Genomic DNA, 24,176 nt, shown 5'->3' on the forward strand with positions numbered 1-24,176 from the left:
GAACTCAAAAGTTCTACCTGAATGTAGCTTAGGAAAAATTATGCTTTGCTTTTCAGCTATTTTCCCTGAGAATATCTACCATAAGGAAGCCTAAATGCAAGAGTTTTGCATGTTTTATTACATATTTAAGGACTGCTAAAAATTTAACTAGCTGGAATCAAAAACATGTGACCCTAAATTGAGAAGCTGTTAAATAAAACATGTAGGAACACACTCAAAGCTTTCATTTGGAATTCTATTGTGGCCATTCTATATTTGGAGCTTAAATGTCTCAAGAATTACCTCAGGTAACCTATGAAAAATCTGCAGGGGAAAAAATAGTCAGTGACTTAGGACAAAAATGCAAAATAAATCCTACTTTAAAACTAAATGGTCCTGAAGCATACATGAAATGCAGAAGTAACCAAGCAGTTAACAAGACAACCATTCACCTAAGTATTTCACTATTTACATTTAACAGTGTTTAATTCTTAAATTATATCCAGAACAAACAACCAGCTGACAGAAAGAGACAAAGAAATTAATATTAATCCACATTGCAGAAAAAATGTCCAAAAGTTTTGCTGTTAATTCTTATATATAAAAAATATATATTTTACCTTTTTGAGGGCTGAAAGTTCACAAAATAATTCCTCCTTTTACTACTTTTCAACTAATATGTGATAATGACCACAACTCTAGCCAAGGTTCGTGCATGTTGCTTTGGGTGCTTGGTTTTCCATTATGAGACCATTCAGATAATTAGTTGATCTGGATATATGAACCCATACATGTAGGAGAAATCAAATCCTGATAGTCTGATAGAAGGGGTAACTAAAGACACACTTTTCCTAATAGAATCTGCATGATCTGTGAGCTAGAACAAGACAACACTGCATGTAACAGCTGCTGATCACAAGCTTACCAGCTTCAGAAACTTCTTGTTAAATTGTCCCCTCTGGTAGATCTTAGTTTTTCACAAAAACATGCTATGTTACAAGATGCTACTTAATTTAAAAAGAAATAAAATGTGGACATCCCTTCTAAAAAATACATAAATTGTGGTGGTTTGGCACTGGATAGAGGCCAGGAGTGGCACCAAAGCCGCTCTATCATTTCCCTTTCCAGCTGGAAAGGGGAGAAAAATACATATTGAGAGGCTTAGGATCCAAGGTAAGGACAGGGAGAGATCACTCTGCAATTAGTGTCATGGGCAAAAGACTCAACACAGAATACAAGAAAGAAAATTAATTCATTACAACTACACTAAACACCCAGTGAAACCTGAGTCTGGTAATGAGAAGTGCAGCCATATCTTAAAGTACCTTCTCTCCACCCCTCCCTTCTTAGCAGACCTTAACTTATTCATAATTTTACTCCCTTCTTCCCCCACCATCATGGTGCAGGGAGGGGCAGGGAATGGGGTTTTGGTCAGTTCCTCAGAAGCTGTTTTCCTTCTTCAGATCTTAAAATATCTCTACTTCCCCCACCCCTCCCTTCTTAGCAGACTTCGCTGTAGTCATAATTTAGCTCCCTTCTTCCCTCCTGCATTGTGGCACAGGGAGGAGCAGGGACTGAGGGAATGGAGGTTTTCAGTCAGCTCCTCCTGAGTTATCCTCCTTCTTAGCTGGGGAGTGGCATTCCACACACACCCCCTTTCTCTGCAGCACCATGGGGTCCCACCCACAGGAGACAGTCCTCCACAAACTTCTCCAACATGAGTCCTTTCTATCAGGGTGTCATGTCTTCACCAATTGCCTCAGCGCAGCTCCCTTCCATGGGGTGCTGACCTTTGGGCTCAGACTGTTCCAGCCTGGTCCCCCCCAGAGTCACAAGTCCCCCAGCAAACTTGCTGCGGCATGGGTCAGTCTTTCCACAGCCTGTAAATGGAATCTCTGCTCCCCATCATTATCCATGGGCTGCAGGGGGACAGCCTACTTCACCGTGGTCTTCTCAACGGGCTACAGGGGAATCACTCCAGCACCTGGAGCTCTTCATCCTCCCCCTCTCACCTCCCTCCTTCTTCACTGACCTTGGTGTCTACACAGCTTCTTACATCTTCTCACTCCCTTCTGTGGTAGCAAAATCTGGCTACCTCTGGGGGGGGTTCCACCTAAATGTGATTCCCAGAGGCGCTGTGACTATCGCCAACTGGCTCAGCAACGACTTAGGCCTTGAACAGGCCGATGTTTACTGTCTGGGGCCTGCAGAGAGCTTCTAGCTGCTTCTTGCAGAAGCCACCCCTCAAGCCCCCTATTCTCCATTAGAACCCAGCCACACTGGTTATCTTTTTGCTATAGATATAATTTTGTCTATCCAGCTGCTGTTATTTTATGCAGTTATTTTATGCAGTTCATTGATTATTTTTTTTAGTATGAAAAAGGTGTATGCCATTGAAATGATCCAGATTGCAATGGGAAACAACGCTTTCTGATACTAAAATATTATGTAAAAAGCAAAAAGCATCTGAAAGCCAGTATTTTGGTCAGCACAAAATTTATTTTCAATAATAAACTCCCAAGCAGATGGGTATGAAAAAGTAGGGAATTGTTTCTTTTCTTTACCTACAAATAATTAAGGGTAACTACATACATTTTACTGAACAGAGTATAGGCTAGCCATGGCTGACATACATTTGGATTCAATTTCTCCATAATGCAAAATGCCTGACTTCCCCATTTCTATTCAAATTACAACCATAATTGGGAATTCATTATCTACTGAATCTTATGTGTAGGACGATTTACTTTTTAATGAAACCTAAACAAAACACCACAGCAGAAAATTTTGGCTAGCTTACAAACATACCTTCATTAAACTTCCATTTTTAATTACAAATATAATATTAAAATCAGGTCTAATGTAACTGGCATGATCCCAAAACACATGTAAATACCTTGTTAAAAACTTATTAAAAACATTCATAACCGTCTCATTAACTTTCATGCTTTGTCAAACTTGTCTATTAAAGGATGGAAAAATATAATGCTATGCCTACCTATCAAAAAGCAGAAAGTGAAGAGAGAAATTAAATAACAATACCTTATTACTAAAGCCTGAAGCAATCAAGACAGTGATAGTAATCCAGAACTGGGCAGGGGCGGGGGGGTAGGGTGAGAATAAAAGGTGGGGGCGGGGGTGTAGATTTTATTATCACAATAACAATGAGGCATGTATTACTAAAAGGAGAGTCAAATACTTCTGGAGGTTGAAAGAGATTAGAATAATAAAATATTTCTATACTTCTGCATCATTACTATAATACTAAGCAAGGAAAGTTTCTCATTTTTTATTTGCTTTATGGTATGGAGCAAGATTGAGAACAATTAAACAAATGTAGAAATAAACTGAGATTAATGAGGAATTGCCAACAAAACCATCTTGGATATGGAACAAACAAAATCTCAACAATCATTCAAGGTAGGATATAGCAGAAGTGACCACACTGGCACAAAAAGAGAGGTGCAATCATAGCACATTTGAAGCTCTAAGTAATGCAACTCCTTCCCCCCATAAACACAGTGTCCTATTTTTATATTATTTCTTAATCAATAATATTAACTATTACTAAGAATAACTTCCTCATCTGAACTGTGTGTCATATCACTTTAGAACGCCTCGTAGATGTTCACTGAGTAGAGTTCAAAATGAATTACAGCTCAGCCCTCCACTCGCAAGGCAGGGAGACCAATAAGTATGTATCTTTCAGATGGAGAACAAGAACAGGCCACAGAATTAATGTTGTAAGAGATGCAATATATAAATCATTTCAATTTAAGAAAGATAATGTAGAGTGCAGTATTACATACAGTTTTGGCAGCTGTTAAAAAGTAAGGTATAATTTGCCAACTAAGCCAACATGAAATCCTTAATTAGACATCAAGATAGAAGAACACATTTCAGAACTAGAAAAGCCTTAACACTGGGTTTCAAAATCAGGAAGACTGCCTGTCCTGCAATTCAGGAAAAAAAGCCTCTTTGCTTTTAAAAACATAATCCTGTTCCAAATAGAGGCAGAACGTTTAGATTGAATTCCTCACATATAAACTGGTCTCATGCAAAACATAATGGAATAGAAATTGTGTCGCTGTATACTATATTGCTGACAATTTCATGGGGGTTTTTTTGACCATACAAAACTGTACATAATTTCAAGCAGACAAGTAATTAAGCACTGCAGCTTTCAGACCAAAAGACTTAAAACCCTGATAAAACTTCAAAGTTTTCTTATTTTTAGATATGCAAGGAAACACGTGGTCGGTTTATTACAACATCAGTGAACTAGTTCACCCACATATCAGCATCTGGGCAAGCCTAAGCACTCACGAGAGAAGTGCAGATAGAAGACATATTTACCTGATAACGAATGCTGTGGTTGATGGTTTTCAACAGAAACAAACACTATTACCTGAAGTTGTGCAATCCAGAAAAATGTCTTAGTGACAAGTATAGAAATTGGATAATGCAACAATGAAGCTGGACAGGAAACCTAGCATTTTAGTCTAAAGCAGACCCTTGGGTCCATTTGCCGATTTTACTTCATTGCTTAAAAATAAAATCTGAATATAAAATCTTAAACAGTTTTTTTACCCTTCTTGAACACAGATCGAGACACATGCAGAAATTAATCCACAGATTATTTTTAGATGTCAATATAACTTCAACTAACAATTCTTCCTCCTCATCTAACTTGACTGCTGTCATTCACTGAAGTAATACCATAGTAAGTAAAGTAAGCCCTTTATGTAAGTGAACTTCCCTCCCTCCTTTTTTCATTCCACCTTCATTTCTTTGCTGCAAAGATCATCAGATGAATGGAAGACTGAAACATGCTATCTCTGCAGAACCAAGCACATGCCAAAAACTTCCATTGTTGCTGAAATCCAGATAGGTGATTAAATGATTAAACATTTGAAATCTCTTCCACACATTTGTGAAAGGAAAATAGATTTTTTTTTTTGTTTCCCCACACGCAGCAATAGCAGAATGACCTATTGCTACTGTTTTTACAATTAAAGAAGCTTAGCAAAACACACATTTCCTCCCACTCACAGCAAGTTTGAAAACCTTCAGGTCTGACTCCAAATTTCCCTATTTTATAACCCTTTTTCATTTTATTTTAATTTAAGAGGTCACATTGACTTTGCTTTACTAATTGAGCACAAACAGCTGTAAAACGCAAATAACATGGTAAGGATATTTCAAGAGACTGGGAAGAAAGGGTGCAGATGGCATCGCAATGAGATGAGAAATTGTGTCTATGGATGAAAATACTTCCTAGACTGAAACCTTTTGCTAATCATGGCATTATTACAATCAGCGAGGTATTTTTATCCCTGCCGATTCTCCCGCTCCCCTGGGACAGTAGCTGTGCAGCAGCAGCAGGCCAAGGTCAGAGGACTTCACCCACAGTTGCTTAGCAACGAGCAGCCCTGCCTGGGCTGAAGGACAAACGGAACGCGACCGAGGTGCCCGGATGGTGTTCACAGGCAAGAGAGGTGGGGAACTGATGGTGCTCTTCGCACTGTAATTGTCTTCTGATGATGGGAAGAGTTCATTTTCCAACCATTGTCAGTGGGATTTTTGTCAATGATCCTCTTTGTTGAGAAGTGACAAATTCCACCATGGAAATTAATTTGCTGTTGAATCACCTCAAGGTCTGGTGCTAACCAGACCAGTAACAGTCTTACTTCAGACAGCTTAGGCACCACTGGTGCTCATACCATACCAGAGGAGCATCAAGGGCCCTAGCATACCTAATTTTAAATAAAGGTATGTAAAAAAGAGTTATATGAGCCTGTTCAATATTTGTATTTAGCAGCTATCTTGCAAAATCCAAAGATCTTTGTGCAGTTTGGGAATCCCTCTTTGTAAAGAGTTGTTCCACATGATTAAATATTTCCTTTATAGGTTCTTTATTAATAGACTTTACTATTTTAGGTTCTTCTCCAGATCTTACAACAAAGCTGTATAAACAGACTTCACACTGATAGCATTTAATTGCTTTGCATGTGCATTGGCTCATGCATGGATTCAAACAATTAAGACCCAGAGGTGCTGATTAGTTTCTATTCTTTGAAGATATTCTATAATAAGCCAACGATTCTCAAACGGATTTGTGCACTTTGAAATCATGCAGTCTGTCTTCTGAAATAAAGAAAGTATGTAAAACTTAATTTTCAATAATCCTTTGATAAAAGTATTTAAAATACACCTACAAACAAGGCATTGCATTTATACTTTTGGACTATGACTATGAGGTTAATGCTTTTTCAAACAAATTTTAAGACTGCAAGAACAGTTACTTTATGGACAGCAATAACCAGAGTGTTTATAAGCAAATCTCGCAAACAGTGAATTACAACTGAGAAAGTTTCATTCCTAAATAACCAGCCAGGCATTCAACCATTCAGTTGAGACAGCACCAATAATTTCCCTAAAGAAAATTGGGGTTAGACAAAAATATACTGTGCCCATTATTTATTTGTCCATTGCAGAAGGATTTCTTTGGAAAAATCCAATTGGTTTTGTCACTTTTTATCACCACATGTATCTATTTCCAACAGATACATTGGTTTTAAGAATTCCATCTATGCACAAAACAAAAAATATTATGTCTATTGAAGGAATAAGATTTTTCAGAATTTCTAAGGAACAGAGTTTTATTTTGATTCAAGGTAAACAAAACAAGTTCAAAACCTTTTTGTTATCAAGGCAGACCCATTACATCTATACAAAATTATTTTTCTGATTAGATACATATCACGTACACAGAGTTCAATTCCTAAATTTTGCATGTTTTATTTAAAAATTGTGAGGCTTTTCTAGTTTGTTAATTAATAAAAAAATGTTACGGTACTTTGTGAATCTAGATTATGGCTTTCACGGCTTATTCAAAATACTTGTTTCAAAACACTGCAACTATTCAGATACCTGAAGGAAGTTGAATTGCAGAGGAATGGAGAATTGAACAAGTTCTACCTTTTCCATAAACATTATCTCTGTGATCTAGCAACAGTGAAGCTGTTAGAGCAGCCATAGACCAAGACTGACTTCTTTCCAGATGACACACGTGATCTGTAAGTCAAGTCTGCTGGAGAAGGCTCATGTTGTGAACAGACCAAGTTACAGAAGTCAGTGATGGCATGGGATCCAGGGGGGCAAGGAGAAACAGAACCAAACATGGATTCTTACTTCTAAAAATTCCATTTGCTATCTATAAACTCCAGGTCCCAAGAAGCATATTTTTACTTCAGCCAAGCCCAGAAAAGGTGATTTGCTGACATTCAAATATTGACTCTTGTAATTTGTAGGCAATCAGCTGGGAGAAATCTGGATGTGTGTCAGACTTTGTAGTAGTGAGCTGACCTGGCAGCCAGGGAGTAAGAAGTGGAAAGATTTCTGCATCTGTAGGTTGCTGTAATTAGTAGAGAGCATTCTGTGAAATCTCATAGGACACAAAATTAGAACTGGTTCATATTCACTCAAAATAAGAGGAATTTCATGTGAACAATTTGATGACTACATTCAACTTTCAGTTGTTAGCAGATTTTTCAGGGTGGAAAATAAGCACACTACAGATGGGGAAAACATTGGAGCTGGCTCAGCAGGGTTAATTCTGGCATGATGCTGCATTACTAGTCAGCTGCAGTGCCTCAGCACCGCGCTCCAGGGACCAGAGTAATTGTGCATGGAGCTGGCAGGGAGTCAGGAGCTTTGTTAGCTCCTGATCAGCATTAGCCATTCTAAATAAAGCTCAGCTCTACATAGACAAATGTAGGTGACTCCACATGATCCTCATCAGTACCCTGGAGTTTTCTTCCATGTGGAGTATGCTATTTCCCCAGTAATAAAGATAATGGAAAGTGACTACCAGGAGAAAACAGATTTTCTCCAAATATCAAACTGACACTGCAATTTCAGCCCTTCTGCACACACTTCCTTGCCCCAAAACACATGCAAGGAAAGGAGGAGGTTGAATGAATTAACCTGTAGAAGACAGACAACTCTTTGTGTTGTCAAAAGTGCACAAATAAAAACTTGCAATAAAATAAAACATTAAATGTGTATTTGGTGGGCACATTTCTATAGAGGGAAAATGTTTCATTATGATAAGAGTTTTAACCATTACTGAGCATTCTAAATGTTTACAGTCTACACAAGCAAACATTTCCAGCAATGCAGAACTCCTCCACAGAAATTAAGAAAATAATTTACTGGAATAGCATCCTGTGACAAGGTAAACTAGGGAAAGTAAAATAAAAGGGGAACCAACTTATGACTTTGCCACAACTAAGTACAGGACCAAAATTCACCAGATTTCTAGATCTTATGCAAAAAAAAAAATCTGCAATAAATCTGAAATGGACTATAAAAATGTAAAATAGTATCAGCAGGGGAAAAACTACAGTACTTATCGGCTCTTAAAAACATCTCTATTAGCTCTAAAAGGTCACCATATTGTTAGATGGTATGAGAAAGTTTGTACTATATTTGAAATGAAAATTACAGAAACCATTTTGTGGTCTGAAGATCTACATTTTTCTCATAATATCAAGAGATTATGCAGAGTTAAGTGTGGATATTTTCTTCTTCCACCACTATAGAGATACAGAAAGTTCATGTTGAAGAAAATGTTGAGATACTTTCTAGGGGCAGATTATAAACCAAGCCTTGCAATACCAAGTTACCTTTAGATCAAAAAGACAATGTTAAGAGACCAGGCAGGAGACAAGGAAGAAAATGCAGGGTGGGGGCAAGATTTTTTTCTACATCCATTAATTATTTGTAGCCAGAACTGATTGACTGATAATTTGATCTTGCAGGTATTGATCACTATTACAGAATATTGATCCAATCCAAAATCAGCAGAAAGCAATGGAAAAAAACTAATTATGAATTGAAATATTCACACAAAAGACTTATTTTTTCTTCATTCCTTCACCTTGAATCATATCAAATGTTCTATCTTCGCACAGATATAGAAGTAGACCTCACCCTATAGCAATGCACAGTGAAAGCATAAAAGACAAGGGTACCTAAGGCAAACTGTGGTTACCACATCTATACAGCACAGCAAATGACTCAAAGTTCCAGAGAAAGGCCTCTGAGCAGCACGGCTGAAATCAAGTCATTTCAGAGCACCTGGAAAATGGGAGCATAACTGATTGTTAATGAAAAGTAAGAATTCTTTAAGAATTTCAGTAGTACCACTACCCACAGTTGGCTCACCATTTTTACTGTGTTTATATATACACATTAATGATGGAAATCTAGTACAACTGTTAAGCTCGAACCCATCGCTGTAAATAATTATTTGAAATGTCACTAGGAAGAAGTTAGTTACACATTTTCAACAATAGAGTATTCAAAATCTATTCTGGAAAACTATACAAAGATTGAACCTCAGCTTTTTCTTACACTGCCAAGGTGCACTGAGGTAACTCAAGTATAGAAAGAGGAGGAAGTTGCTATAATGGTGTAATTAGTTAAAACGTAGCAAGAAGATGAATTGCATTTCTAGTAGGAGATGCACAGTACTTCTGTCATCTGATTTTCCACAAAGCATTTTTACCTGAAGAGTAAAATATTGAAAACAAATTTGTTCACAGTGATGTCTCTGTGCTTCATGGGATTTGCATGTACAGTTCATACTTTCCTGTATGAGCCATCCTCCTTGGCTAATTTGGAGATAAGAGCCATCTACTTTTCCAGAAGAAAACAGGAATAGTAGAACAATTACCAAGCTGCAATCACATCTGGAAAAACTCATTAAGGGCCTTAGTCCCTCAGAAAGTCAATCTGATAAATAAAAAAAAATATATTGGCAGTAAAGAACACTTAATCCTGAACCCCAGCATATTTCACAGAAAGGAATTTTAGAGAAACAACTTACTTTCTGGAAGAAATATTATTTTATCTGGAATAAGAATAGATGCAGTCCACTCCCATTCTCTGTTGATACAGATGACTATGCACTATGACCTTGCCAAAAAGGTATGTAACTTATACATTAATTATTGGCCAAAATGGAAAAAAGATTCACAGAAGATAAAGGTGTAAACCTCATTCTGAAAATCGGACACGGCTAGGAAGGGAGTCAAAGATAGGGAAATCTAATAAATTTATCAATTGCTTAACAAGTTCTACTAAATTCTTCAGAACAGAAAAGCTGGAAAATACTTCTAATACTGTTAAGTCACTGCTGTAATTACTGCTGCTGAGCAAGAATTTTACGTATGAAAATTAAATGATTTGTCTAATAGGAATAAATGAAATTTGACTGGACTCTAGTTAGTTCTTTAGCATTCACTATGGAAATGCAAGTCACATTCACTAAAGGAAGAAAAAAAAATCATTATTATATTTGGAAAGCCATCAACAATAAAAATTAACATTTTTTTCTCTAATCCATCTGCTGCTTTTATATTCCAATTCATACCTGGCTGTAAAAATTACTTCTTACTATTTCTGTTCCCATGAAGTCCTTTGGCAGATGTTTAACCATGTCTGTATTATAGAACAATGCTGTCTTAAAAGGAAATAAAATTTAGAAATCCATACAGGCAACTGTAATAATTTGAGTTGCTGAATCCACTTGAACAATGGTGCACCACATACAATAGCAATACAGAAATTCATAGTCCTTTTGTACCCATGAGAGTGAGAAAGACACCTGGGACACCATGCAACATCATTAATGCCTTTATTTGGACCTGGAGTACAGGCAGGTAAAAAAGACCAATAGTTGAATTTTGTAAGATACATTATGCAGTCTTCTGGCTGAATCACAGAAAAGTCTAGCCAACTATCATTTTACTTTTACCTAAAAAACTGTCAGTATTGAAACAAAAATCCCACCATGCCACTGAAATGCAATTCAAGGAAAGAAACAAACTATCAGGCGTTTTTTGCAGCATCTGAATCCCTTCTATCTAAAAAAGAAAATAAAAACTATTTTTAGAAGTTAACTTTATTTACGCAACTCAGAGTTAAAAGACAGCAACAGAAGCTACAGAAATTACATTCCTGCAACTACGGTGAAAAAAAATATCTTAGGCATTGAACAGATGCTTAAGCATCGAATGAACTGGGAATTGAACAGATGTTATTCTTACAAGGGTAGAAGAAAACCAGAAAAACATACATAGAAACTATCTCAAGCAGATTGCCTTCTAATGGTCACTTGTATCTATTTACTCATCTAACCAGTATCTTCAAAACTGTTCCAAACACCACAAACGTAGAAGGTACAGGCAGCTCTGTGGTTCAGGACCAGCAGAACTGTAGATGTGGATGACAAACTAAGACCCCAGCCCAATTCTTCCTTTCCAAACTAGCAAACAGCAGTGCACACTTCCCTTAATGTACAAAATATACTCTGAGCAAATCAAAGTTGCTGCCAAATTCCAGAACACAGACACAAGTGGTTGGTGGTTAAATTTGAATGTATTGGTTTCCTCATTCTGTTATGAATACCTATGGCAAATATTTCAGTTTATCTACTATACAGACTTAATTTTCAACCCATAAAGTTTCATTTCTGTCCTTTTTTTTTCCCTGATGCTGCCTTTCATAGCGTAAGAAATTCTAGCACACAGCATCATATTCTATAATCTTCATCTCACATCTAAAGAGACTATGAATGACTTATTATTCTACTCATCCCACAACACAATGACTATCACCAAGTCAGTTTCTGCACTGAAACATCCCTGCATCAGCATTTTTCCTCTGGGCTCGGCACTGTTGCCTTTAGAAAGGAATCTATCAGCATCTTTCCTTTACGACATTTTTTGTTAATACACTGGGAAGACCAAAAAAAAAAAGAAAAAAAAAAGAAAAAATGAAAGAGGGAAGGTCTGTAACTGAAAACCAACTGGATTAAGGTATCTTAAGATTTATATGACAAGAAAGAATTTAGTGCAATGAAAAATTAAGGTGCTTTGGATATAGAGAGTATATAGAAAAAGGTTATAAAGAATATACAAAACCTATAGAATCTCAGCTCTATCAAAAAGATGATTTGTTGTTCATCCCAATTCCAACTGGCAACAGTTTTAGATCCTGGGAATTAGTTTCATTGTGTTTATTTCCATAAACAAATAGGCAAGTTACTACAGAATGAAACAGCAGATTAGCTTGCAGAGTATCAGCTACCTTAAATGTATACCTACATGCACATAGATCCATCGATGTGCCCCACAGTAAAGACACATAAACCAATCTCATTCCAACTTTATTTGGTATAGCATTAACACTAACAGCATCTATAGCACGCACATAACATAGGTAGCAAATTCACAGCCACATCCTTGCAGTTTTGCTTTTATGCATTCATATATTAAAGTTTTCCAAAATAGAACTATCACCTTTATAATTCCCTTGAAAAACTGAGAATCTCATCTACGTTATTTTTAAAAAACAGTGGAAAAATAACCTGTGCAGATTAAGAACTGATACTTAAAGTTGCATAATTACCTTCAGCATTAGACAATGGCAATGTCAACATCTAAATCAATACACAATTACATACTTGAGAACTTTTCCTATTTGACACCAGTATACAACACTTCTTATAGTTGATACAAACTTCTAACTGAACATGGGGATTATTAGGAATTGACAATTCCTTGAAGAGTTTTGCACTAGCACCTCTGATCAGAGGTGGCGAAATCTCAGACATGTTTCTGATGGAAGCTTTCTGGTGAAACTACCCTCTCTACTGCAGCACTAGTGCTCTGCTCGAGGACCTGGGAACACAGAACCTTGAAGCCCTGAGCTGCAGCCCTGCTCTCACAGAGGATAATTTAAAAGCCTTAAGACTGCCAGGGTGACTTGAAGCTCTCAAAACTTCTCAGCTTCACAGAACTCCCTGCTTAGTGTCAAGGGCCTTGGAAGAGCTTCTACCAGCCAGCAATTCTCATGACTCAACAGCTGCTTACAGTAAAGGACCTCCAAGTGGGGTCTTCTTGGACACCCTAGGTAAGCAGCTTAGAAAATCAGAGAATGCAGAATAGAATTGAATGTAAGTGTATTTTGAAAAAGATAACTTCCCCAGGACTAGAAATTCAAAGTCAGAAGCTGCTGCATTACTGACTACAAAGTGAAAACCACAGAGGGTTTAACTAAATTTCCAGAGGTCCCTTCCAACCCCTATCATTCTGTCATACATCATTTAGAAATCACCTAAGACGTTACACTTGTGTTTGCTATATGTCAGTTATACAATAAGGTTTGCTAGCACAGGTGTCATTCCAGATTATCCTTCAAATTATCTCATATAAACATAAAATATGGTTAAATTACTCACTAATATCTAATGCTAACAGAAAATCATCCATATTCCTAAATCAAATACAGGCAGGTTTTGGCCAGTACTCTGGTTTGATACATGCTACTGCTAGCAAAACCTGCTAATCAGAGGGCATACCTCTGACATGGTTCTTCAGCAAGTCTTTGTGAAGAGGCAGAACCACTGCAACCATTGTCTCTCACTCATATTCATAAAGAGTTAAAATTCGTTGCAAAGGAGGCTGTTTAACTGGGGAGAAAGACATTTTGGAAGCAAATGGCAGAGCTGACCTTGCTTCTGCATTCATTCACCTTAGAGAATTTCCTCATTTTCTCATTTCAGGAGCACCAAGAAACCCAGGCTAAAATGGTTGCTGAAAAAAAAATTGTTCTAAACTTACATTTACTATTTTTGTAGACAAAGAAATGGCTGCGATTTTACTTCACCTTTAAGAGATGTCATAGTGGAGTCTCCAGCAGCCCTTTAAAGAAGATGCTCCACATTTTTAGCATACTCTATACAAGGCATGCTCTATACACCCTTCAGAAAGATTATCAAGAATTTCTGTAACATCAACCCAGTACCTTTCCATTACTTGTAAGAGGTAATCTTTAGCCAAATTTTAACATTAGAGTCCTATTACAGCTATGTAAATTAAGGCAATTTGTCCTTCCTTCAATTAAACATATTAATTTCCCAGGGGACTCAACACCATTTTCTTAAGTTGTCACATTAAACCATCATCACACAGCATGCTGTAGGCTTAAAAAGAATTAAACAAGTATCTAGTCTTACAGCTCCACCTATATCAGTGAGCTACCTCATGTAACGACTCACTGAAATTCAAAGGCATACGCAAAGGGGAAACTTTCTCAGATCGCCATGTAGAAGAACACAACCTTGGTGTTCCACAGGGGCAATAAATGCCAGAAAACAACTCTCTTGCAACCAGACAGCAGATTTATGACTCTCAACACAAAAGGGACTTAGCTTGTAAGTTATTAGACTTCTACATGACCACCTTTACCTCTTTCTATATAGTAATGTTCAGTTATAGTTGTCTGAAAGTTATACTCATCTGTATGAGACCTCAGCCATATATTTTAGTTTGCCATTACTCAGATTCATTCATTAATTTGATTGCGATAAAAGGTTATTTAATAATTTGCCCAGTTTCTTCAACAGAAGAAACTATACCTCTTTTAAAATGTTTAAAATAAAAATACAAATAAAATTTGCATGATTTTTTCAAAGAATTGCTGAATTTAAAACAGAAATCATTAAGGTTGAATAAGAAATGTAGAATTACCATATAGTTCCTGGTGATATTTACTGTCCTTATTGACAAATGCCACTACCAAATACTCAAAGGGAGATCACAGTAACATAGCAAGTCTGGAAAATTATATATATATAATTAATTATATATTAATTATATATATATATAATTAATTATATATATATATATATATATATAATATATATTATATATATTTTTTCCTTAGCCACATTAGTTGATGACTAACTGATGACCCGAATAATTTAACTGTCTCATTCCTGTTCTTTTTTTTAAAGCATTGTCCTTGTCCCAAGATTACCTTCTTACCACTCTTCTTATTTGTCTCTGTATTGAAAAGACCAGGTTTTTTCTCCCAGGTTATTCAAATTTTTCCACACATATTAATCACTTCTGCTGCCCTTTCTGTGGATCATACCTATTTCTGCCCTCTCACCCTTGTAAGGAGAGTTACTTGAACCTGATTTCAGAGAATTAAGTACCATTCATTCATAGAAAGGTCGAGCATTCTAAAACAGCTTCTGTTCTCTTGTGCCACTATCTGCACATCTTTGAACTATTTGCATTTTTAGCACTTGGGTTCAGTGAGGATTATTCAACATAACACCACAAGAACATGCAGGTCTTCCTCCTAGGTAATCACAGTTTATTTAGAATGTGTAGCACTAGCTGAAATGATTCTCTCTCTTGTGCATTTGCCAAAAAGCTTCAGCTTTATTAGGTCCAGTGCAAAGGACCACATAAGGGCAACCTAGACTGAAAATGAGGCTTACGTAAAAGGAATCATATCTTGTTACTCTTTTTACAGATACTGTTCCTGAAGATACCCAAAAGTCTTCTCAAACTGACAATACGGTTGTTGTTGTAACTAATACATGAAGTACAACAGTTTCCAAAATCATTAACATGCAGTGACCTTATCTCAGTATAACAACCCTACTTCCACAGCCAAATTGAATCCTGTTCTTACTTTATTCAAGAGAATCCTGTCCACAAACACCTTTGCTACAAAACTCTTTGAAATATTGATCTATTGCCCCTGTTTCCAGTAGCAAAGAACATTACAGAACTAAATTAACCCGTAGACTGGTAGCCTGAACATCTGCCAGACAAAGAAGTAGTCTAAATGGTTGAATTGGTTTCTAATAAGAAGGCTTTTTTTCCTTACAATTTAAATATATTCTGATAGGCCACTAACCTGTAATTCAGAATCTGTCATTTCAGTAAGATGCTTCTTTATGAAGTGCTTTTAGCTCAACATTCTTAAAGCCTTCATGTGCATTCACAAATTAACCTTTTGAACATCCAGAATTATCTTGAGTTTATAGAGAAGAAATCCAAGTAAGAAGGTGGTATGAGTTTTGCCCAGCATGACTCAGCAAGGCAGTGAGAATGCAAAGCACCAAACCCTGATATTCCCATTCCTAATCACAATGTATCATTTTCAGGCCTTTCTCTACAGAGTTTACAGCTATTTTTTCAGGTTTACAACAGAATATAATACTAAATAATACAGCATAATTGTTACACTTACTATGGTCTGCATCATTGTAAAAAACCCACAAGAAAAACCAAGAAAAATAATGCAGGGCAGTGATACCTATTGCTGAACTCAAATTACATATTTGGCATAAAAATCAGCTTTTGAATGCAAGAGGACTTCTTTGTAAGAATTACATTTGTTCTATTGCCAATAGAACAAATTGTTTGCTTGATAAAAAAGCTCCTTATTTTTCTCAACTTATACCTTGATGTGCATTTCCACTGCTACAAAACTGCAGGAAATCGCAGCAGTTGTATTGCAGCTTAAGATCTTTTTCCTAAAATGCAATTAGAATTTACATTTTGTGTAGGTCAGATCAACGTGTGAGAAGTTTTTCTCCGGGGACATTTATTTCAGTGTCTAAACTATTCCTATAAAATACAAATTGGCAAAATCATAAAGAAACAAAAAGTTGAACTTTTTTTTTCTTAAAAAAGTGAGAATTCATTAAAGACTCTTAAAAAATTATACTTTACAATGTCAAATGCATATACTAAACTTTTTTTTTCCTTCAGATTTTTGACCTAAATATCACTAAGAGATTTTAAATTAAATTAAACTTCCTTTCCCAAACACAGGGCTTTCAGTTGGCATGGATGCACTTTGAATATGATCGCCTGCATCTTGGGATCACTGCACCACAACCAAACAGCTCTAAGTAAAAGCTCAGTTCACCTGTATCAACCAGAAGGGGTTTTTTTTAAAAAAATAAATAAGTTATGGATATTACTGAAGCCTTCCTGCTAATGCAGTTGTTAAAAGAACAGGTAACTTCTCAGCATACATAAAAAGGGGATTTAGCATGGTAAAAACAAGCTATATTTAGATTAACCAGCAGCCAACAGGAATATTGTTATTAGCTTAATCTATTCAGCTCAGATAGGACATTCCAAAAATAAAAACAATATTCACTACATGCATATAGAGGGAAGAATGGAATAACTCAGTTTTAAAAGGGAAAAAATAAAACAGGGAAATTCAATTAAGTTGAAAGAGAATAAAAATAATAAAGTTATATTTTCCATGCAACTACTCTGTGGGTTTCATTGGAACACAACAGTATCACAGCCCAAGAAAAAGAGTTACTAGGAATGAGGGACTTGATATTTAACAAGAACAGAGTGAGCTATGAGAGGAAGTACATACACAAACACACACACACAAAATCTCCATCCAAAAAACCCGCCAACCAATCCTTAGGGTTAAGTGGATGCTATTTTCATCAGGCTCACACGTGCCTGTTAAAGTGGAATTTCTTGCATCATCATCATCCTCAAAGATTTCAAGTGTCATGATCAAGCTGAAATCTTTCTAAATGCCACCTCTGAAATTATTGATCTCAAGCAAGCACATCTCAGAAGGGTGGTATGTAGATGATCCTGTGAGACCACTCAAAAAATCAGGGAGCATTTCTACATTCTGTAATATATATTATACTGAATCAAGTCATGTAGTTCTGGTCTTTTAGGCAATATTCTTGTTTATTTGTATTCCCATCCTTATTATGTTGTTTCTTATCTTGTATTCAAGATAAAGTATTCTTTAGTACATTGGGAACCTGCTGCACTAAAGAGGATTGCCAGAGCTACATGACACAAATGACAACATCAAGTTAGTTATTTCAAAGGAAAGTAAAACACCACCAGTTTTTAAACAGATATCATTGCAAAGTAATCATCTCAGATCAAAGAGCATAAACTGCAATGAAAGATGACACATGAAAAAACTGAAGCATCTTAGGATAACATAACTTCTACTATTACTGTTACTTCCCCCACTCTCTGCAATTTTTTTTCACAATAAAAACAACACAAACTTTTGTTCATATGATCGAAATTTTTCAGAACCAAATAATTTGCACCATGTAATGACTTGAATAGCATTTTAAAAGAACTGATTTGAGTAGATTTAAAGGGAGTATTTCAAGAGCATTTAAGGTATTGAAAGAGACGTAGACATAACATATACAGGTGTGTGTATATGCGGAATCATAGTACAGAATCACAGAATGGTTTAGGCTGGAAGAGTCCTGAAGGACTTCTCTGGTCCACCCCCTGCTTAGGTCCAGGCTAATTCTAGACCAAGGTCCTTGGGATCTTTGACACTCAAGCCCCAGATCTCCAAGGATGGAGATCCCAACAATAGTTCCAAGTGCCTGTTCCAGTGTTTGACCACCATCATTATGAGGATTTTTTTCCCTAGATTTAACTGGAACTACACCTACTGTAACACGTGTGTCACCTTTCGTCCTTTCACTGACCACATCTGAGAGAAGTCTTGCTCCATCTTCTCTATGTCTAGAGAGGTAGTTGAGTATGGCACTTAGTTCCCCCTTACCCTTCTCTTCTCCACAAAAACCAAACTGAGCTCTTTCAGTCTCTTCTCACACACAGTACGTGCATCAACACCAGTATTTAAATGCTGCAACTTTGAAGCACTGCAAGAGTTAGAAGAGGTAGTCAGCAGGAAATGACATGGTACCTCAGAACTCAAGCTCAACTACATGCAAATAAAACAAGAAATCTCCAGGGCATCTGCTAACTATACAATTTACCCTCATTAAAGATAAAAGAGCAGAAAAGATGGTCACATAACAAACCACTTGCATCACAATAACCACATAATGTAAATATATACCCTTCATTAATGAGTTCAGAATGGGAAAAAAATATGCTAGAGAACTCGCTGTGAATTCAAGGATTAGAGACCTTCCAGAAGGGATGTCAGCACTTAACAGAAAAAAAGAATCACTTGAAGAATTAATCAGGATATTCACATGAAGGTGATTTAGCTGTTAGATTAAAGGATGTCCTTTTCTACAGCGCTGTTCAGCACAACCTGAAATAACTTGGCCAACGAAATTTTGTACCACTTACTCAACCCTCGACTAATACTGACTGAAGTATTCCACTACTCAGTCGAGAGACAAAAATTCTTCTTTGTGTAGCAGTTTGGTAATGCATTAAGCATTGAACGGCACATTATCAGAAATCTATCCAAAACAGAAATAAATTCAAAGAAACAAAAATCCAATACAGGATAAGAAATAGAAGCAGGGGACACAGAACAAAAAACTGAATGACTGCATTACAGTCCACAAATATTCAAATATCATGATTAAAGACAAGAATAAATTCACCTATAATTCAAAAGTGCAAAAATGAGAGTCTGAAGAAAAACATAATCAAGCAGAAAATTGGGGTGGAGAATGCAATTATTCTAAGAACAAATCTAAAAGATAATCTACTGACCATCTTTGTTATTATTTTATAATATCACTTCCTTCCTTGACTCAGATTACACCTTTCTAAAACACCATTTTAAAGACACTGTTCACAATTAACATTTTAAGCCTTTTCTGCTGCAAGTGTGGAAAGATAGCTATTAGAGTAAACACAACACATCCTCCCCAAGACCAAATAGCTAATTTTGCTACAAAAATAGTAATTGCAACACTAACTCAAAAATGCTATTACATCAGTGGCTACCACATGACTCTCAGAAGCAAGTGGAGCATCCAGCCATCACTATCAGACTATATAGGACAGAAATGCTTCAAAGTCAGAATGCTGTTTCATAGAATGCTTGGACACTAATTGCTTTCAAGTTCTGATTATTGACACAATCTATAAAATAACTAAAAGTGTGTTTAAAAGCACCAAAGTAAAACAATGAGAAGAAAAAAAAAAACCCAACAAAAACCCAAACAAAACCAAGAGAAACTATGAAAACAAATTAAGCGTGTATGATAGTATTTAAAAATACATTAATAAATAGAAGCTTCCTCCCATAATAGTCTTTTAATGAAATTAGCACCAGCATGGAACCAAATAAACATCATGCAATTAACTAAGGACAGATTCTCCATTTTTAAGCAAACGATGAAGTCTATAATGAAATTTTTCATTTGCTATTTAGTACCTTATAGCTCCAAAATTCTTTCTAACACCAAACAATTTTTACATACAACTTTGCCGATTCAGAAAAACAGTTGTACTTATTACAAATAATGGGGTAGTCATTAGACTAGTTGTTAGAAATAAAGGTTGAAGTTCACCTTTCAAAGTATAAGTCCAGGGAATAGAAAGCTTAGGGAACTTTAATATATGTCACTCTGTTCATTTTAATTTATTTAATCACATTCTCTCAGTGTAAAGATAAGAACTGAGTCCAATTTCCAATTCCTGCAGAAGGCAGTCAAAGTCACTATAATTTTAGCACAATTTCCTTGGGAATACATGTGATTTCTTTGCTCAGACTAAAGTTTAAGATACTTCAATACATTAATTCATTTTCTTCTTTACACAAACTAGAGATATGGTAAAGAGAATGGGAAAAATATCCAGAACTACTAAAGTAAATTGAGTTAAATTAGAGCAGTGTCCTGCAATGTGAAATCAAACAACCCAGAACAAAACAAACTTGAAGTTTGCAAAACAAAGTATATTCAAACTGCAATCAATGTGAGATATATACACATGCATATTTCATGGAGTGGATATACTAAGAGGACCTGTAATTTCTGTTGCTAAATAAATAATGTTACTAAAGCAATTATAACATAGGACTGTGGCATTGGTTTAAGTCCAAGTTAAATACATCACCTGATGATAGGAAAGTTCTGGACTTTTAGAATTACTTCACATGTACATAATGTCAGTTTTATTCTTTGCCACTTTTCCACCATCAAGTACATCAAAAGCAGATACATTAAAAACTTCAATAACAAAATTTGTGGGCAATCAACAACTTTAACTGACAGTAATCATTCTACGTGTCCAATTGTGAGACACTTGCAGGCACATTTAGAACTTAATTCCTCCCTTCTCAACACATCTAGGCAGAATCGGCAAAATGTTGCCTTCAGGATTGCAAGTAACATGAAAGTAAAAACTCCATCGCAAATTTTAAAAATGTAAACTTACCATCCATGACCTGTGCATTCAAGTATGATAATTCCTGTTAAATTTCTTGGTATCCCTCTCTGCAAGTCCAACTATGCAACAACTGCAGCAGTAAGTCTAGATATATATACCCCAATGATCCCCTGATTTAGCACGTAGTTTTCTCATAACCCTTAAAACACATGAGAAAAAAAATCCTTCCAGTCATTTCAACTTCCTTACAGTTATTTTTATCTTTGAATTAGAAAACATGACATTTTACCTTTCTTTATAGAAGTTTAAGCCATTAGGCATGTTAAGCTGCTAGGCATCTGAACAATAGAGCAACACAAAAATTAATGGATTTGTACAATATTTATTTCCCATTTTAATAAAATGAGCAAACTTCAACTATGGAGGTATTGTGGTTATATTATCCCTAAAAAAAAAAACCACCCCCCAAAAAACCTCTGCCTATTCTCTAGTTAATTAACATTACATTTCAAAACCATGTTAATTTCTCATAAATAATTGGCATCCATACTTCAACTGCTGACATGATAGCCAGAAGTGGCATCCATTTGCTTGTCAGTTTCCCCTGCAAGGATCATTACTCGGTGTTTAATAAAAAAGCCAAAATATACAACAGTGTGAACCTCTTCTTATTAGTTAATAAAAAGCATAACTGCTAGGAAAATATTGCCTCTCTCTTTTATTAGAGAAACAATTAAATCCAGCTTCCCAGGCACAACACAAACGGTATGATGCCAGCAAGCCTTACATTTTACTAAGTCTTTAAGAGGGTCATTAATCTTTCAGTCAGGGAGCTCGGACACTTAAGTCTAGCAGCAATAAGCTGAAGTAAACAGGCAGCACTCTCTTTGTAGTTATAGAAACACAGTAAACTCTTAGGATGACAAGAGCTGAAATTAGCCAAAGAGAACTCTTCTTAATCCACTTTGATCTCCCTGAATTTAGAGAATCTCATTAGTGTAAATATTTTCACTTTCATTGTTACACTGTATCAACTGAGATACTTCAAGGCAAGCGCGGACCTCTGTGCATAGCGCTGCTACTTCACAGTGACTCTTACACTTACCTACACGTTTTCAGCAAATGTATGATTATCACTTTCATCTATCCAACAGCACAGTTCAGATACTACATGACCAAGGAACATCAAAAAAAAAGAAAAAAAGAAAGAAAAAGCAGACTGAATTTACATGAATTCATTTGCTTCTCTATCAAATGCACTTGTAACAGAGACCAGCAATAAATGGTAGCAAATCCACATAGCCTTTTGTACTGTGCTGTCACAGCAAGTAACTCCTCATATACATATGCTGGAAGCAAACCTCTTTGTCCCTGCACCTGCTTTTCCTTTGCTGAAAGCAACAAAGATTAAGTTTTTCCTGAATTTCTGAGCATGATTTTCCTCCTGAACACTAGAGACAAAGACTTCACATGACAATAATTCCATGATATCATTTCATTAAATCCCAATATGACCAAGCAAGTTAGAAAGATGCCGCTTACTGCCTCTCCATGTTTTAGCTCGTTCTCCCCACTGTGTGTGTGCATCCTGACCTTTCCGAATTCAGAATCAAACCCAGAAGCAGGGGAAACGTGGGAAGGAGCACACCTAACCTCTGAAAAGGACCACTGGAGACACGATTTAGTGATTAGTATTCAACGCAAGACAGCATCCGCTCCCAAGGACCATCCTTTTCACCTTAAAATAAGTCGAAACTAAATAAATTGCGAGGACTGGCTGGATGGCGGGGAGTGGCTGTGCGTTACTGGGGCGAATCTGGAAGGCACTGTCTGAGCTCAGCCCCGTCCTCATCCACCTCTAACCGAGCCCCTCACACGCCGCCAGTCCGGTTCACGCCCGGGGGAAGCGGCTCTCCCCCGGCGCCGGGAGCCAGCTCGAGGCACGGCTCCGCCGCAGTACCAGCACCCGCTTTACGCCTCCACCGGCATGAAGTGCTGCCGGCCCCTCGGAAAGCCCCGGGGGAGAGACGAGGCCGCCCGCAGCTCCGGGTGCCCGCAGCGGCCGTTAACTGTACCAACGGCTGCCGCGCGAGGGAGGGGCCGCGCGCGGAACGGGCACCGGCCGCCGCCGCCGCTGGGCACCTCCCGGTGCGGACGGGCCGGTCGGTAAGCAGGGACCGGAACGGCTCGGTACGGAGCGAAGTAGGGCGGGCAGAGACGAACGCAGACGGGGTGAGGGGAGGCGGACCGAGGACAGGAGGGAGCCCGCCGCAAACCGAGCGGAGACACCCAAGGACAGGGACGGGCACAAGGACGCAGAGCAGGAGGTCGGCGCTGAGGCGGCGGCACCCCTGGAGGGGCCGAGGGGGCGCGCAGGGCGCGCTCGGCGCTCCCCTTACCTGACAGGAAGGGCCAGTGACCCCTGGGGGGCAGGCGCAGGTGTAGGCGGCCGGAGACTGGGGCAGGAGCATCTGGAGGCGGCGGGGCGCGGCGGGGCCCCGAGCCGGCACCGGCGAGCAGGTACCGTTGTTGCGGCAGGGCTGGCTGAGACAGGGGTCCCGGCCGGGGGGCGCGGCGGTGGCCGGCCCGGGAAGGCAAGAGCGGCGTTGGGCCAGGGCGAGCAGCAGCAGGAAGAGCGGGGCGGCTCGGGGCATGGCGGCGAGGCGTCCGGGTGCGGGTGCCGCTCCGCTGCAGGCACCGCTGGGGAGGGAAGGAGGGGATGGAAGCAGCGACCGCCCGGCTACTCCCTACCCCCGTTCCCCGGGCAACGTGCGGGCGGGGACTGGGCGGGGACGAGCCTGCCGCCGCTCCTCGGCGCGCCCAGTAGGGGGCAGCCGCCCGCAGCGCGGCCGGGCCGGCGCTGGGCGGCCGCGCCCCGGGGCATCCTGGCTGGGCGTGCGGCGGGACGGGCGGCGGGCTCCCAGGGCAGGGACACCGGCATCATTCCGTCCCTCGAGCCCCAGCTGAGCTCTGCTCGGAGCAGGCAGGGCTGCAGAGCACCTACCCCGCAGTGGGAGCGGCGGCCGGGCCGCGCAGAGCCGGGCGGGCACGAGGACACGCTTGTTTGAGAGGGGATGAAGTGCCCGAGAGGCGTTGCCGCTCGGCCCGGGCCCCCGGTTCCCGTGGCGGGTGTGAATGGCGATGCCACAGCGCTCGGCGCTCCAGGCGCGCCGGGAGCCAGCCCTG

At 38.5% G+C, this 24,176-nt stretch overlaps 1 protein-coding gene across 1 annotated transcript in view; it reads right to left on the reverse strand.

Annotated features, from left to right (window-relative positions):
• Window positions 1–23,644, reverse strand: part of DNER (delta/notch like EGF repeat containing) — a gene marked incomplete at both ends in the record, with an annotated part of 118,400 nt that extends 94,756 nt beyond the window's left edge. Inside the window, one exon of the mRNA XM_084267208.1 lies at window positions 23,390–23,644. Within this exon, the coding sequence (XP_084123334.1) occupies window positions 23,390–23,644 (255 nt within the window). The remainder of the gene's footprint in view (window positions 1–23,389) is intronic.
• Between the last annotated feature and the right edge of the window lie 532 nt (window positions 23,645–24,176).

Source organism: Gallinula chloropus (genome assembly GCF_964237585.1).
Source record: "Gallinula chloropus genome assembly, chromosome: 8".
NCBI classification, from domain to species: domain Eukaryota; kingdom Metazoa; phylum Chordata; class Aves; order Gruiformes; family Rallidae; genus Gallinula; species Gallinula chloropus.